A 16292-nucleotide genomic window follows, 5' to 3' on the forward strand; every position below is an offset into this window, starting at 1 on the left:
AACACACACACACACAAACACACGTATGTATGTACATATAAAACCAAGGTGGGTGGTACCTGAGGAAAGACAGTAAGGTTGATCTCTGGCCTCTACATGCACATCCACATGAACAAGAATTTACATGTGCAATACATATACAAACACATGGAAACAATTTGAGGGGCCCTAAGGCAGGACATCACCATGACAATCAAGTGACCTCTGCAGCTGCCATCTAACTGAGATGGGACTGACCACCAAGGGCCCAGCAACCCACCTCTTTCCAGGCCTGCTTTCTAGAATGTGTGTCCCTAGTGACTGCTACCCTGGGGACCTTGGATGACCAAATAGGGGAAGTGGAAGGTTTTCTTTCATTAAAAAAATAAAAATAAAATCTTGCTTACATTCTATAAATATGATTCTGCAACTATGGTATAGAATATTAGTGCATACTGGAAATAGCATGCCTCAAATAGGAAAATGGTTTGTGTTCACCCAGTGCCAGAAGCCAATTTTCAATTGCTTAAAATAGTCATGATATTTTACCAAGGTAATTATACTCTTAGCTATCAGTAACAATTAACTCCTTAGACTGGAGCTGCTTAATAAAAGTCTCGAGACAAAATTGCGCATGCCAAGCACTGAACTGGAATGTGAAGCAGGCAGAGGCCCTTGGAGGGGATGCCAAGAAAGAGCAGCACAGCTGGTTCCAGGCTGTGCAGATGGGTGTTGGACAGGACCCACATCATCCCCTCAGGAGGCTGGGCTGGAGGTGCACAGAGGCAAGGTCAGGCAGAAGTGAGCAGACCTAGAGATTGAGGTCTAACAGCAACTTCCATTGAGACAGTGAAGACGGGACACTCCCCCACTACAGTAAGCCAGGCTGGAGTCCAAGATACCCCCCAGCCAGGTGTTTAACGGGTAGGTAACACAGAGGACATTATACCATGCCTGTGAAATCAGGCAACACCCTTGGTGCCTCACCAGACGAGCCTAATGAATAGTTTCATCATTCTGGCTGGCTAGCAAGTCAAATCCCTACATCCCAGACCCAGGGCTGGGAAGGCAATGGGTATTGATCCATTGAATCTCTCAGAGGGACAGCTAGTATAGATAATCAGTCAGTGTCGGGCAATCAATAGCTACCTTCCCACTGACTCAGAGTGAGGCCAAGAGTGCAGCATGGGTCAGGGTGAGGCCACTGTGGACAGAGAGCCGTTGGGAGTTCCATGTTCAGGGAGGAGAGTGGAAATTTCCTGACTTGGGAGCACCAGGTGGAAATGTCAAGGACAGAGGTGCCCACATAACACACTAGGCACAAGCCTCACAGCATCTGTTCGGGGAACCATGGGAGCTCAACAAAGGTCACAGTGCATCAGCACCATTGACAGCAATCCTGTCACCCAAGCCTGAAACCAAGCCTAAAGAGCCACCAAGTTCACAGCAGCTCTGGTGATAATACAGCAGCTACAGCAGCCACAGCAGCCACGGGACAAACATAGCCAACAAAAAATGTCCCAACCACATGGGCATACACATATGGAAATGTTATGGAACCCAGTCGACAAGAAACACCCAGAGCATGTGGGTGTACATATGTGGGCACACTACAGACACATACCCAGATCAGATCATTGATTTCTCCACAAAGTAGATGAGACAGCTGTGGCCCCTAGAGCACTTTCTCCAAGGAGCCAGGAAAGGGTACAGAAGTCCAGAGGCTGGAAGCAGGACAGTGGAAGCAAGACAGGCTGGCTAGAAGCAGGAAAAGGGCAGGTGCTAACTCCATGTCCCCCACCCATACACAGGCAGCTTCGCCTCCTGGGCCTGCACTGCAGAGCCTCCTTGGGCTTCAGACGGCTGGTGTGCTAATGCCTCAGCAGTGCTTGGAGCAGCAGGACTATCCCTCTGAGCAACGGTTCTGAGGTCACAGGGAGCAGTTCCATTCTCAGCACCGACCTCTCTCTCTTCATCACACAGTAAGTCAAGGGACACAAGCACTTCGCCCACTAAGGACGTCTCTCAAGTAGATCCCCTTCCCACCACACTCTGCTTTCCCATGGCCAACTGTCTCCTCACACCACACAGGAATATCCTGCACTAGCACTACAGTGAGCTGCCCATGGGCCCGCAGACCAGGACATCCGCCACCTCCTGCCCCGCATGCACCTGCAATGTTGGCATCAACAGCAGCTCTGTGACAGCCTTCTTCCCTGAACCATATCTCTGTGGGGATGGGGACAGCTCTCTTCACTGCTCCGGTAAACAGTAAATCCTCTGGGTCTTTGCTTAAGTCTCACCTCCGACAGCTCCTCCCGTGTCAGTGCGCACAGCAGTGTTTGTCTTTGTCAGGGCTGGTTGAGTGTATGGCTGAGCGCTCTGCTCTTGTCCACTGCACTGTCAAGTCTGAGGGCCATGACCACATATTCCCATCACATAGGCTTAACACTGACAGGCGCTGGGCAGGAAAATAACTATGCCAATACGCTGAGCATCTTCTAGGCCAAGGTGTAAGGCTGGAACTAAGCTGCTATGAGAAGACAATCTAGCCACTTCTTTTCCTGGGCTACCTTCAGGGACCCTGAAGGCTGAAAAGAGGGCCCAGCCCTGCCCCAGCCCTGGGAAGAAGTGTGTGAGGCCAACACAAATGCTAGATCTTCATGTACCTGGGGACAGATGCAGCTGGTCCTTTCTTAGGTTCTCAAAGTCCATGAGATACACATCACTGTGAGGACCCACACCATTAGTTCTGTACACAGGTGGCCATCCTTACATCATGCTGGGATGAAACCCACTCCTGCTTCCTCTGCTCATGCTAGCAGCACAGGGCAAGAAGGCTGGCCACCACTAAGAAGACCAGCTTACAGGAAACACTCCCTTGAGGTGCTGCACCAGTCCAGGTCAAGACATGCAGAGAAAGTGAGTCTGGGAGACTGGTTTTGGTCTTGTGCTTTGAGAGAGTCAAGGTACAGAGCCCAGACTGGTCTTCAATTCACCACCCCCCTTCCTGCCTCAGTCTCCTAAAATATGGTTGTATACTTTAGCTCCGGGCTCTGGATGGCTCCTTCTGCCATTCGAAAGTGTGTTCTCAAGTGTGGACCTAGAGCACACAGCCTAACTGAACTGTTCTGCTGCAGCCTGCAGCTAGGAAGAGCCAGCACTGGGCCCGGCCTGGGGTCCAGGGTAGGTGGGATACCCACTGGAGACGTAAAGCTATGGACCACAGGCAAGCACATGCAGCTTCACAGAGGTCTGCAGAAAGATGAGCAACCAGAGAGGAAAGGCCAGGCGGTATGGGCATGGCTGTGTGGGCATGGGTGAGCTCAGTCACACTGGGTGAACTGTACCTTGGTCAGCAATGCATTGCGCTTCTGGAGCCTTCGGGCAAGTGCCTCATGTGTCTCCCTCTTTTTCCGCTCCTCCAGCAGCTGTGCATTGGCCTGCCGGACCTCATCCTGGAGCTGCTGCTGGACCTTCTCCAGACCCCGGGCACTGCAGGGAAGGGAAGATGGTAGATCCATGAGGCCTGGCATGACCATCCCCCATAACTAAGGCCACACTCCCCACTGTGTATCCCATAGGGGCATCCTAAAATAGAGCTGCACGTGCAAATACCTCGTCCGTTTCCTCGCTCCTGAATAGCTACTTAGTGCCTTTCAGGAGGTTCTGGATTTCAAAGACACCCAGGGTGATCCCAGAACACGGTGCGAGGGGGAGGGAAGCGCAACTCCACACACAATGGGAAAGATTGTCAGCCACAGGCGCTTCAAGACGGCACTTCTGAATGAGCTAAATTGCCAGCGCAAGCACTTCCCATGTGAGTCACAGTCTGCACAGATGTGCAGCACAGGGCGGGTGTGGAGAACAGCCCCCGCAGCAAGCACTGGGCCTGCAGAGTTTCTGAAGGAGAAAGTCCTGGCTCACACTGGGTACTAGGCCTGCCATGTGATAACAGATGTCAGAACATACCCAGACAATGGCATCTGACCTCCTCTACTTTCCCTTTCCCTATTTATACATGTATGGATGTGTTTTTGCAGTATAAAGGATTAAAGCCAAAGCCTCAGGCATACTAATCAAGACCTCTGTCACTGAGCAGGGAGGGCTGTCAGCCTCTCTCTGGAGATTCTAGGCAGGGACTCTCCCACTGAACCACGCCCCCAGCCCCTCACCTGCTAGGCAGGTGCTCTACCACTGAGCCACACTCCCAGACCCTCACTGGAACAGTCTTAAATAAGTGCTCTGCCACTAAGCTACATTCCAAGCCCTCTTCTTATTTTATACTTTAAGACAGGATCTCACTAAGCCTCCAGAGCTGAACCTGAGCTTTTAATCTCCTATTTGAGTATTCCCCCAAAATACAGGGTTACAGGTTGTGCCACCAAGCCTGGCTTCCCTTTACAATATCTGCTTTCCTACTGCGTCCCTGTGGCCTCTTTGGTTTGGCTACTTCCTTCCCTATGACATTCCAACAACTTCACAATTTAATCAATTGTCTCTGCCAACATCAGAGGCCCAGACCTCTGGACTAAGGCTTCTAAGGGCCACTGGTCACTCCCAGGCTGAGCAAAGACCATCAGAAAGTACCCTTGCTACCACCCCTCTAGTCCCACAGTGACAGCCCTCTAGGCCCAGTGCAGCCTCTGTTGTCACTGGTCTTACAGAGAACCTGGCAAAGCACAAAAAGCAAGGGCAAGGATCTCATCAAATACCCACAGGGTGCCCTGTCACACGTGCACTGGGCCATAGCAGCAGAAAGAAACAGGTCAGATGATAGGAGCAGCGGGGGAAGGGCCGACCAACCCCCCAACCAAGATGGCCACTGCAGGAGCACAGAGTGTGCACTGTCAGTCACAGACCTCTTCCCAGAGGAGATGCCAAAAGCTCTCGCAAACCGAGGCATGGGGCTAGGGAGACAGTTCAGTGGATAAAGCATTTGCCTTTCAAACATGTACATCTGAGTTTGGATCCTCAGCTGGATCACAGATCAATAAGCTGGGCATGGCAGGACATACCTGTAAGCCCAGTGATGTTAAGAAAGATATGAAGCAGAGATAGGCAGACAGATCCTGCAAACTTGTTGGCCAGCTCTCTAGACTACTTGATTATGTCTCAGGCCAATCATGCACAGACAGACAGACAGACAGGCAGGCAGGCAGACACAGACACACACACACACACACACAAGCAGGGCATCAGGCAAAGTAACCATGACCAGAACACTGAAGCTACTTTGAAAATGTACAATCTGGGGCGGGGCCTGCAAGAGACACCTGCAGCTCAGATTACTTCTGCATCCAATTATTTTTGTTTGCTTTGATTACACAATTTCAAGAAAATCTGAATTCACAAGGGTGGCAGATAACACTTTTGTCAGGCAGACACCCCTGCAAATATGTCTATTTCACATCTGAGTGAATACAGGGTTTTGTAAATTATAACTCAGTAAAATCATTTAAACAGCTAAAGTGTAATTTGAAAGTGAATGAGAGTCAAACATTTATGATGCTTCAGCAGGGGACTGCGATACTCCTAGTCCTGTGAAGTGTCACAGGGAACCCTGCTCTGGCCACCAGCATGACCACAGAAAACAGAGCCAACCTTGTGACATCAGGGACAGTGGTGGGCTTCAATCCTGTAATCTCAGGGTGTCTTGCACTGTCCCTTGGCCCCACTGAGAAGCAGCTGACTGCCAGTTGCACCCTAGGTGCATCACAACCCCAAATATCAGGCAAGAGCAAATATTCACGGGAAACAGACATAGAAAGTGGCTATTTTGAGTTCCAGTTCAATTGAAAACTATTCATAGACCAATTTAATAATCAAGAACTGTGAAATCGACTCTTGAATCGTTGAATTCAGGTGGGGAGGTTCACAAGCACCTTAAATCACTGCTCCAAAGTGGGTAATTTAATTAGAATGGCAGCATTTGCTCTGCTACTTACGAACCAAGTACAGAGAGACAGACATGGCAAGGCAGCTTCTCAGGTGACACATACACGCAGGGTGGGATTGGGGGTTTGGGATCACTCAGATAAACTGTCCTCAGCAGGGAGTTCAGGAGAGCCTTGCAGGAAGACTGCCAAACCCAAGAGTGGAATTTAGAGGCAGCATTCCCCTTACCCTATCCACCTGGCCCAGATGCAAACAAGCCCAAGGCCATGCCATAACAGCCACTTTGCTGGGATACTGAAGACCAGGGCTCAGCGGAACAGAACCAGGCAGCAAGACTGGATAGCAGGAAATCACCACTTGGCCTAAGCCAGCTACCCAACCTTCACTCTGAAGCTAGGCTCTGCTACCTAAGGAAGGCAGTGCCACAGGTACACAGGCCAGCCTTGCACCTAGGTAACAATGTGGAATGCTACACATACGGCAGACGGAGGGAGATGCTTGTGCTATGGCACCACAGGAGAGGGTGGAGTCTTAAGGGTATCTAGGAGGCCTGAGTTATAATATTTCAGATTATAAAGAAAACTTTTTATCCCTTCCCAAGAAAAAAAGAGTCCCCTCAGGAATATTAGGTATCTAATGCAAGGACTTGTGCTTGCTAGATAGGCACTACCCCTGGTCTACATCAATCACTCATTCTTACACGCTCCTCTCCTTCATATGGACTGTCTGTGCTCACCAGTGCAGGCCAGAGATCCATGTCAGAATGCCTTCTCAATCTCTCCACTTTATTCATTTTATCTTTTGAGACAGGGCCTCTCACTGAACCTGTGGCTCAGTGTTTTGACCAGGCTAGCTAGCAAGTGAGCCCCTGAAATCTGCCTGCCTCTGTCTAATAGAAACACAGCACTGTGCCCAGCTCTATGAGGGTTATGGAGACCTGAATTTAGGTCCAAATGCTTGTGTAGCAGGTGTTTTACTCGGTGAGTCATCTTCTCAGTCCCCATCCTCTCTCTCTCTCTTTTTTTAAAAGATTTATTTATTTATTATATGTAAGTACACTGTAGCTGTCTTCAGACACACCAGAAGAGGAGTCAGATCTTGTTAAGGATGGTTGTGAGCCACCATGTGGTTGCTGGGATTTGAACTCTGGACCTTCGGAAGAGCAGTCGGGTGCTCTTACCCACTGAGCCATCTCACCAGCCCCCCCATCCTCTCGCTTAAGAACAAAACACATTTCATCCACTGTGGAGGCCAGAAGCAGATATCGAGGAATGCCTGGTCTATAGAAGATGCCAGACAACAGGCAGGATTGCAGGCCACAGCAGATCCCAAGGTCAGTTCCCAGACAGAATAGGTTCCCAGGTTTCCAACAGGACAAGGTTAGACTATAAATTGCAGTTCAGAGCAAAGCAGAGAGAGGGCGCTCCGGAGCATCATTTGCAGAGCTTCAGTGAAGCCCTGAGCACAATGATCAACAGGCTGAGTTCCTCCTGGCTGCAAAACAGGCATAAATCACCAACCAGGTGACTGCAGGGGAAGGAACAGCTCACATAAAGCAAACAGGCCGCAGCAAATACCTTCTGAGATTTCAGGATACATACTGGTCTCTGAGTGAGGAGAAAGCACTGGGTGGGGTTGCCTGCAGGGGCTGGTATTTTAAGTACAATAGACATCACAGACCTGAGTAGATGGTGTGCAGGAGGAAGGGTGTGTGGAAGGAAGCAGATGGGAAGCCTGCAGGTGAGCCAGGCAAGCACAGGGTCCTGCACATCCTCTGGTACCTGCAGCAGGCTAACTAGATGTCAGCTGGTATGGCAAACATGGACTACAGGTCCAAGCTCTCCAGAGCTGAGGTACTGCTGCCTAACTGGCCATGGCAAAGGAAAAAACAAAAACAAAAAAAAACAGTGAAGAAAGGAATGATTTAGTCCATGGTGAGGCAGAAAGCATGAAGTAAAAGAAGAGAATTTGGTATCTTGGGTTAGATCCCTAAGATCCTGAAGGGACTCTTCCCCACAGGCACAAGAGAAGATAGATGTGTGGGACACTTAGGGGATGAAAGGCTAAACACTCTTATATCCAGGGCACACTCACTCACACTGTGTGGAAATAGGAGTTGGCTAGGAGACTCAGAGTCCTTTGCCAGGAGGCAGTGAAGAACAAAGGAACGGGAACAAGAAGGAAAAAACCTCAGGAGGAAGAGAGAGGGGACACAAAAGCTGTCTAGATGGGCCTTGGACTACAGATGTGAGCAGAAGCCAGACAGTAGTGAAGGGGCAAAGCTCTAGAAATCCTGGGTCCTGCTTAGAAATGGGAAGCTGTGTGGGAACAGGTGGGTATTCTCCATCCAGGAGTTCCATGGAGGAAACAGACTGGCAAGCTCCAAAGGAGGTGGGGGCATCCCATGGAGGGGACAAGGGCCTGCAGATAGATAAAGCACCACCTAAAACAGGGCCGCAGTACCATGTCCAAAAGAGGCTCTCAACACTCTCGGCCAGGCTTCTCAAGTCTCACCTACCAGATAGGCCTAGACAACCAGGCACACAGGATGCAGAGATACAGGAACCATCAAGTTAACATGGATCTCAAATTGAAATGGGGACTTCTCCTACTGGGTCTACAGGCCCTATGAGAGCCTCAACAGCTGGAAGAATTTGAGCAACTTCATTCTAACACGGATCCCCATCATCTCTTGGGGTTGTTGTCTCTCTCTCTTGTCCTCCCCCCTGGCCCCCAGGGAGGTTCTCTCCATTCAACTCCAGCCTTTCTTCCAAGGAAGAGAAGAGAAAGCTCATAAAAAATTAAAGTTCTTGCTCCACAGCGTGCTGAACTCTGAGGGCAGCGGCATTTCCACGAACCTCTGGGGCTTCAGAGCGAAGCTCTTGGTGCTTCAAGGAGAAGCTGAGCGTGTTTATCGATCGCTGCCTTTCTGAGGCAGCATCTGCTGAGAGAATGAGTTCAGGCCTTTGAAAGCCATCTTTGGATGTGGCGGGACACTGCCGCTCACTTTCATGTTAGCTTCATCAGAAACACAGGACTAAGAATATACACTTTCAAGGAACCAGGCCTGGCCAAGAGATACTGCAAAGCGGCAGGAGACATTTTAACAAACTTCTCCAAGACAATGAATGCTCCTTCCAGCTCTTCCTTGTCTGACCTAGCATTTCCAGCCCTGAGGCCTGCCTTCCCCAGTTTGAGCCCAGCACCCACACTCATGCAGCAAGAAAGCATACCTGTATCAACAGATGCTGTGGGGTCCCAAACACTGTGCTACCATAGAGCAGCTCTAAGGAAGAGCTCGGTGCCCATCCGAGAAAGAAGCCGCGGCCAAGTCACGGTGTGTCCATATACAGTGAGTTGTCGCATGCTGTAGAGCTCATTGAGAAGCTGGCTCTAACAACTGACTGAGTCCTCCTGCTCCATGTCAGACCAGGCATGTCTGTCTATGAGTATCCTCTGAGGCCTCTTGTCTGCGCTGGCCCACCTAACTTTGTGACAGCTAAACAGTCTAAGAGTAAAAATGTCATACTATTGAAATGGCTGGAACCATTGCCAACAGAGGTTACCAGTGTTTATCCTGTGATATAAAAATGCCTTCAGTGAGAAAGAGAAGCCAAAGGTCAGCCAGGAAGAGAAAACTCAATGGAAACTGCCAGCTGTGGTGTCTGCTGGACGGTGTGCACACCCAACTACATGTTTGTTCCCTAGGGATGGGTCATGTATCTGTCACTTGTCCAGTCACTTGTTATATACTTAATAAAGTCGCTCATTCAAAATCACAAGTACAGCTGGGCAGTGGTGTCACACGCCTTTCATCCCAGTGCTTGCGAGGCAAGAGCAGGCGGATCTCTGTGAGTTTAAAGCCAGCCTGGTCTACAAAGCAAGTTCTGGGATAGCCAGGGATGGGGGATATTACACAGAGAAACTCTGTCTGGAAGGAAAAAACGAAAACCAAAACCCCCACAAGTGTGAGTTCTGCAGGGCATTCACCACACCACATAGAAACCAGTGCTGGAGCGCCAGGTGGTGCAGAGACAGTGTGTTCATGTGTCTCTACGGTCATGGCCAAGCCCAGGTTCTATGTTTAAAACCAAAACAATATGTAGCAGAAGATGGCCTAGACGGCCATCATTGGGAAGAGAGGCCCCTTGGTCTTGCAAACTTTATATGCCTCAGTACAGGGGAACACCAGGGCCAAGAAGTGGGAGTGGGTGGGTAGGGGGGTGGGGGGGGGAGGGTATAGGGGACTTTCCGGATAGCATTTGAAATGTAAATGAAGAAAATACCTAATGAAAAAAAAATAAATTAAAAAACAAAACACTGAAAACCTCTGAGGGCTGGTGCTGCAGCACCATTGACAGAATGCTCGCTCGCCTAGCCTGCAGTTCCCTGGCACTGCATAAACAGGTGTAGTAGTATACACCCGTGATCCTAGCACTTAGGAGGTAGAGACAGAAGATCAGAATTCAAGATCATTCTTGGCTATGTAGCAAATTCAAGGTGGGCCTGAGCTACATGATATCTTGTCTAAGCAATAAAATATAAAGCTGGCATGAAGGCACATGCTGTTAATTCCCCAAAGGCAGAGGCAGGCAGATCTCTGTGAGTTTGAGGCCAGCCTGGACTACAGAGCTAGCTCTAGGACATCTAGGGCTCCATGGCCAAGGGCATTTCTGAAGTAGGTGACATCTCTGTGAGAACTGAGGATCAGTGTGAAGCCCTAATCACCAACATGCCAGTGTTGGGAGGAGCCTGGCCAGGGAGGGGAGGGCACTTGTGATGAGGTGAGGGACATTAGAGGAGACTCTCAGGAGCAGATGCCAAGCAGAAAGACAGCCCCTCCTCACTCGCACATCTGCCAGCACTGCAACCTCAGCCACCTGGCTGCAGGCCCCTGAGGAAAGACAAGCTTGCAAATTAGGAGCCCTAACTAGAGCACAACTGTGACAAGCCCAAACACACCAATAGAACCCCAATTCAGTAACACTTGAGGAGAGGTGTCACACAGACACTTCAGAGCCTTTGTGGTGACAGCCCAAAGCAGTCTGACGCGTACCAATAGCGGTCGTCTCCTACAGATTATAATGGAATTTCCATGTACACGGTGAATTTTTTGTAATTCATCTCTTTCATGAAGCTAAAAAAAAATTAGTAAATTTTTCTTCAAACCTACAGCACCTCTTTATCCTTGGAGGGCTGAGGAACACAGATCAAAACCTGCTAACACAAATGATTTCCAACCTTGAAGTTTGCGGATGAGTCAATGCAGACCTAAGCCGCTGAGTCACCTCTGCGAAGCCACTGTGTGTGCACCAGGAAAACTAGAAGATGCTTGCCCCTCCTGGCTGCTGGGCACAATGCCTGGCATAGCCTGCAGCACTGACCTAAAACATCTCAGGTCAGGAACTAAGCCACCAGGTGCCTATAGGTTCCCAATCGCTACCTCTATGTTAAGAGGAAATGTGCAAAATGTGGATCCCCAAACCGGAGGCATCTGAGCAGTCACCTTCAGTCCCTACACCATGTGCACTGGGCAAGAAGGGGTCAGCATGTCCATGCTTCCTCCCAGCCCACCAGGGAGTCTCTAAAAACTGAAAGAAAATTACAGAAATCTGCTTGTCCAGTGAGTGAAGAATTAACAGGGACCTTCCAGAGACAGAGTTATGGCCCCAGAAATAGATGACAGGGACAATAAATGATAAGTAAATAGATGACAGGCCAATAAATTAGCCCTATAGTCTGCACCGGGCCCTATCCCTAAACCCAGGAAATACTCACCCATGTAATTAGGGCAAGCCCTAACAAAGCCACAGGGAGTCAGATTGTAGTGGTCAGTGAGCGTTTTTTCCAGTGACCATCATGATGTCAGATGCTCTCAGACAGTAAGACAGGGAGTTGGGGAAGGGTCTGCCAATAGAGCTTTGAAAGTGACAGGATTTCTTAGACCAAGATACAGACACACAGAAGAGGAACAGTGTGCTAGGTAGCCTCCTCTGATAAGACGCCCCCTGTGAGCAGACATGGAAGAGAAGGAGGTGGGACTTTACAAAAGACAAAGAAACAGAAGGAAAGTGCCTAGAAACCTTGTGCTCAGGGCCACCCTAGGTAGGAAGGCTGTTTGGCAGGAATCTCACAACAGGCTAAGTCACCACTCAGGAGGACCTTCCAAGGCAGTCAGTATGACTGACAACCAGACTCTGGGTGATTCAGGCTTATTTCTGGTAGGTGTGGCCTTCAGGGAAAAAACAGCCAACAGAGAGCTACATATTCAACAGAAGATGGGAGAAGTCCAGGTTAGACAGATCCATCCCCACTCCCCTCACACACGCCAGCCAGAGATGTGGTAAGACATAAGCTCTGCATCCCTGTGGATGTCACATCCTAGGTGGCCACTGTTGTCTATTCCCAGCTACCCCCTAGGAAGGTATTTAATTTCTAAACAACTTCCACCACAGACAGCAAAGGCACCAGCACTGAGCACATAGCACTCACAAGTGCTACCAGCATCAAGGCGAGGTGGCCATACCTATATTACTGAGTCTGCAGGCAGAGCTAGGATGCTCCACACTGTCCCCGTGTCCTTACCAAAGGGCAAGGCTCTGCTGGTGAAAGGATGCTCCTGGCACACCCTTAGGAGGTTTGCAATGGACCCTAAGGGCAGTCAGATGTGGAGCAAACCTCAGGAGGTTATGTCGGTATGTCTAGCCTGAGCCATGAGGTAGTTCTGGAATCTGTAGGAGAGGTAAGGATCCCAAATACAGGAGGAGGCAAGTGGCAGCTGTGCACTGGGTCCTGCAGTGGGGCAGCCTGATACAAACTCAGAAGGAGCCCATTTCCCCAGCACCCTTGTTAAGAGCTCAGCATTGCACATAGCTGTCTGTATTTCTACCATCAATTCCATTTCTTAAAACCTACAATTATTATTGCACATTTTTCTGGTGCCCACTCACACATGCACACACATCCCAAAATCAAAAGAACTGCCAAACTGTATAGACAACCAGAGAATAGGGAAAGCAGAGATTAAAAAGTTACCAACCAAAGGCCCAGCTGAGGAGGTTGGTGAGGAAGCCTTCTGGTCTCTAGTCATTGGGCATACACTGACTCTGATGAGTGCCGTTCCTCACATCACATCAATTCCAATCACCAAATTCAATTTGCATTTCCAGATACACAGAGGCCACAAGTAAATATTCTTATCTGGCCTTGAAATGTGAGAAGGAAAATCACCTCTCACAATTTCAATTTGCTCCCCAACCATAAAGAATAATCCAATTTGACTGATGGGTTACCACAGGCCGCTCACTGAGTCTCTGCTGAAGATGTAGACACCAGAGGGCAGATCACCCATCCAAGCCTTGCAGAGCTCCCCTTGCAAGCCCTCCACCCAACTTTTGGGATAAAAGGTGTAAACAGATAATTCAGACAGAAGATATGGCTACAAAGCACAGCTCTTGGCTATTTACTCAAAGGTCAATGGTACTCTCTATGGCACTGAAACAGGCTATATAAAAGAACAGATGTTAGAAATGGCTAAGCAGGGGTTAACCTAAAGTTCCCTGATAGACTGCTCACAGCTACCTGTAACTTTCCAGAAGACACACTCACTGTCTCCCCTGCCCTCCACTGCCCTCCACTGCCCTCCTCTTCTCTCCTCTGGCCTCCATGCTCTCCTCTGGCCTCCGCTGCCCTCCCCTGGCCTCCGCTGCCCTCCTCTGGCCTCCTCTGGCCTCCGCTGCCCTCCTCTGCCCTCCACTGCCCTCCTCTGGCCTCCACTGCCCTTCTCTGGCCTCCGCTGCCCTCTCCTGGCCTCCACTGCCCTCCTCTGGCCTCCACTGCCCCCCTCTGGCCTCCGCTGCCCCCCTCTGGCCTTCACTGCTCTCCACTACTATCCTCTAGCCTCCATGGGCACCTGTACTTATTCATCACTTATACACCCACAGAGACAAGTAATTAAAATAAAATAAAACAATATTTTAAAAGGCAGGTGAGGAAGCTATTGCTGACACAGCTGTGTGTCAGGTGACAAGGGGCACTCTAACACGTGTCACTTTAGCCTTAACATGTATGGAGAATAAGAGTTGGGTACCGTGACCCTTAGGAGAGTCACAACTGTGGCAGAGCTAGGCCAGATCTCAGCCAAAACCCCTGCTCTTCCCTATAGCCTAAACGTCAGCAAACAGCCTTCCCTCCCTTTGCAAACAGTCTGGTGGACCACAGCCAAACCCAGCACTGACTGTTCTGTGGTTGTTTTCTAATGGCACATGTGTGGGCTGACAAGCAAACACATTTACCTTCCATGCCCTTCACAGAGAAGGGCTACTGACCACCAGCCTACATGAAAAGTTCTCTTTTGAAACTCAAGTAAGAGAATAAAACACAGATACATTCACACACTGACCCACTGATGACCCAACTCATTCCTGCTTGGCTAGCCGGTATGCACTAACACCATCAGAAGTTCTGCTGGCCTGACCCCATTACAGTTCCTTCATATGCAAGAATTCTAACCAAGCAAAATATCCACTGCAGACTGGGGGTGCAGCACACCTCGATGCAGTCTGGCATACACAGGCTCTGAGACTATCCCCAGCACTGCAAAAATATATAGAGAGAAGTAGATCATATATAAGCAGATGGATACATGACAGAAACATAAATAATAGGTACACAGGTACATAGATGAATGATAGAAATAAAGGTAAGACAGACAGCTGTGATAGATCACCCTCAATCCCCCTATGTCCTTATAAGAAAACCAGCATGCCAGGTGGTGGTGGTGGTGATGGTGGTGGTGGTGGTGGTGGTGGTGGTGGTGGTGGTGATGGTGGTGGTGGTGGTGGTGGTGGTGGTGGTGGTGGTGGTGGTGGTGCACATCTTTAATGCAGCCCTGGGGAGACAGAAGCAGGCAGATCTCTGTGAGACTGGGGCCAGCCAAACTCCTCTACACAGAGAGTTCTAAGGCAGGCAGGGCTACACGGAGAAGCACTGCATCAGTCAAAAGTGTAAGCACATGGAGGAGCAGCACCCTCCTAAGGAGGGCAGTGTCTTCATCCCATGTTCCAGTGACAGACACAGAGATGCTCACTGGGTCATAGTACTTTCAGAGGGACATCACTCTCAGGCTGACTCCCATACTCTCTCCCATCCAAATACTTCTGAAATACAACCTAGCTTCTTCTCTGGGCTTAGACTCTTAGAAATTAGATGCGAGGGGATGGGAGAAACCTCAGTCTGAGAGGGAAGGAGAGAGAGAGAGAGACCAGAAGTTTAGAGATGACTGGAGCTATCATGAGTGACAGAACAGCAGCCGGGAAGGGAGGCTGGCTAGACTGTTCCTATGCAGGCACTGTTGGACCCCCTTCTTCATTCCCTCCCTCCTTGGAGCACCCCTCCAGTTACCACGGGAAGCCCTAGGAGATCACACTCACTGAGTCGCTCAACACAGGACATCCATGGGAAGGTGAGGAAGCACTGAATCCTGCCATGGCCGAGAAATGGCCTGTCATCAAGGACACATGGGTTGTCCTGGGTCATGAGCAGTATGGACAGTCCTTTAGGAAGTAGCCTGGTAAGCGTCAGGAGATCTCTAAGGAACACACAGTCACAGGGGATTTTAACACTCTGCTCTCTCTCTCTCTTTCTCTCTCTACTTTCTGGCTTGTGGCATAAATGGTCTTGCTTCACCCAATGACACATGCCATCACCAGAGACTCAAAGCCATGGAGCTGCCAATTATGTGTTGCAATCTCCAGAACTGAGCCAAATAAACTTTGTAATATAGTTAGCTGCCTCGGTTACTTTAGTATACTGACAGAAAACTGTAAATGTCAATGTATAAAGGAGGAAGGAGATAGGTCATGGGCTAGTATGTATAAGAATATGTATGAATGAGTGAGTACCTACTGAGCACATCAGTGTATATATGCATAACATAGGAGGTGAGAGTGTCCAGGAGAGCCAGACTGGAGTGCCTGTCAACACTAAAGTGACTTTAGCTACTGGAGGTCATTCAAAGCATAGAACTGAGGCTACACCTCCATGGCCATGTCTAAGGACAAGTAAAGGGACACAGGTCTCACTACAGGAGAGAAGAGCCCTGAGGGGCAGAGCTGGATGTGAGCTTAATTGAGACTGAGTCAAGTCGGACGAGCATTTAGGAGATAAAACAGAGTAATCTCAGCAATGTCTCCCTCTCTCTTTGGAATCACCAGGCAGTCCAATTAGCAGTTCTGATGCTGAGGTTCCTGGTGTAGCGTGGTCGATAGCGGCCTGCTAGTCAGCATGGCCTGAGCGCCCACACCAGACATGCTGCCAATCGACCCCTGGGCTCCAGTATCATCCCTGCACCTGCCTCGGTGGCGCCTGATTAATAAAACCCATTCTAGTGTTTATTCTCCCATTGATTTCCCTGT

At 49.6% G+C, this 16292-nt stretch overlaps 1 protein-coding gene across 5 annotated transcripts in view; it reads right to left on the reverse strand.

The window, feature by feature from the left end:
* Positions 1-16292, reverse strand: part of Mad1l1 (MAD1 mitotic arrest deficient 1-like 1) — a 312920-nt gene that overhangs the window by 181896 nt on the left and 114732 nt on the right. For all 5 annotated transcript variants that reach the window (NR_152617.1, NM_001359025.1, NM_010752.3 and 2 more), the window contains one exon: positions 3330-3474. Coding sequence is in view for 3 of the 5 variants with exons in the window: in NM_001359025.1 (NP_001345954.1) it covers positions 3330-3474 (145 nt within the window). In the remaining 2 variants the exon portion in view is untranslated. The remainder of the gene's footprint in view (positions 1-3329; positions 3475-16292) is intronic.

This window comes from Mus musculus, chromosome 5 (assembly GCF_000001635.26).
Source record: "Mus musculus strain C57BL/6J chromosome 5, GRCm38.p6 C57BL/6J".
Classification (NCBI taxonomy): domain Eukaryota; kingdom Metazoa; phylum Chordata; class Mammalia; order Rodentia; family Muridae; genus Mus; species Mus musculus.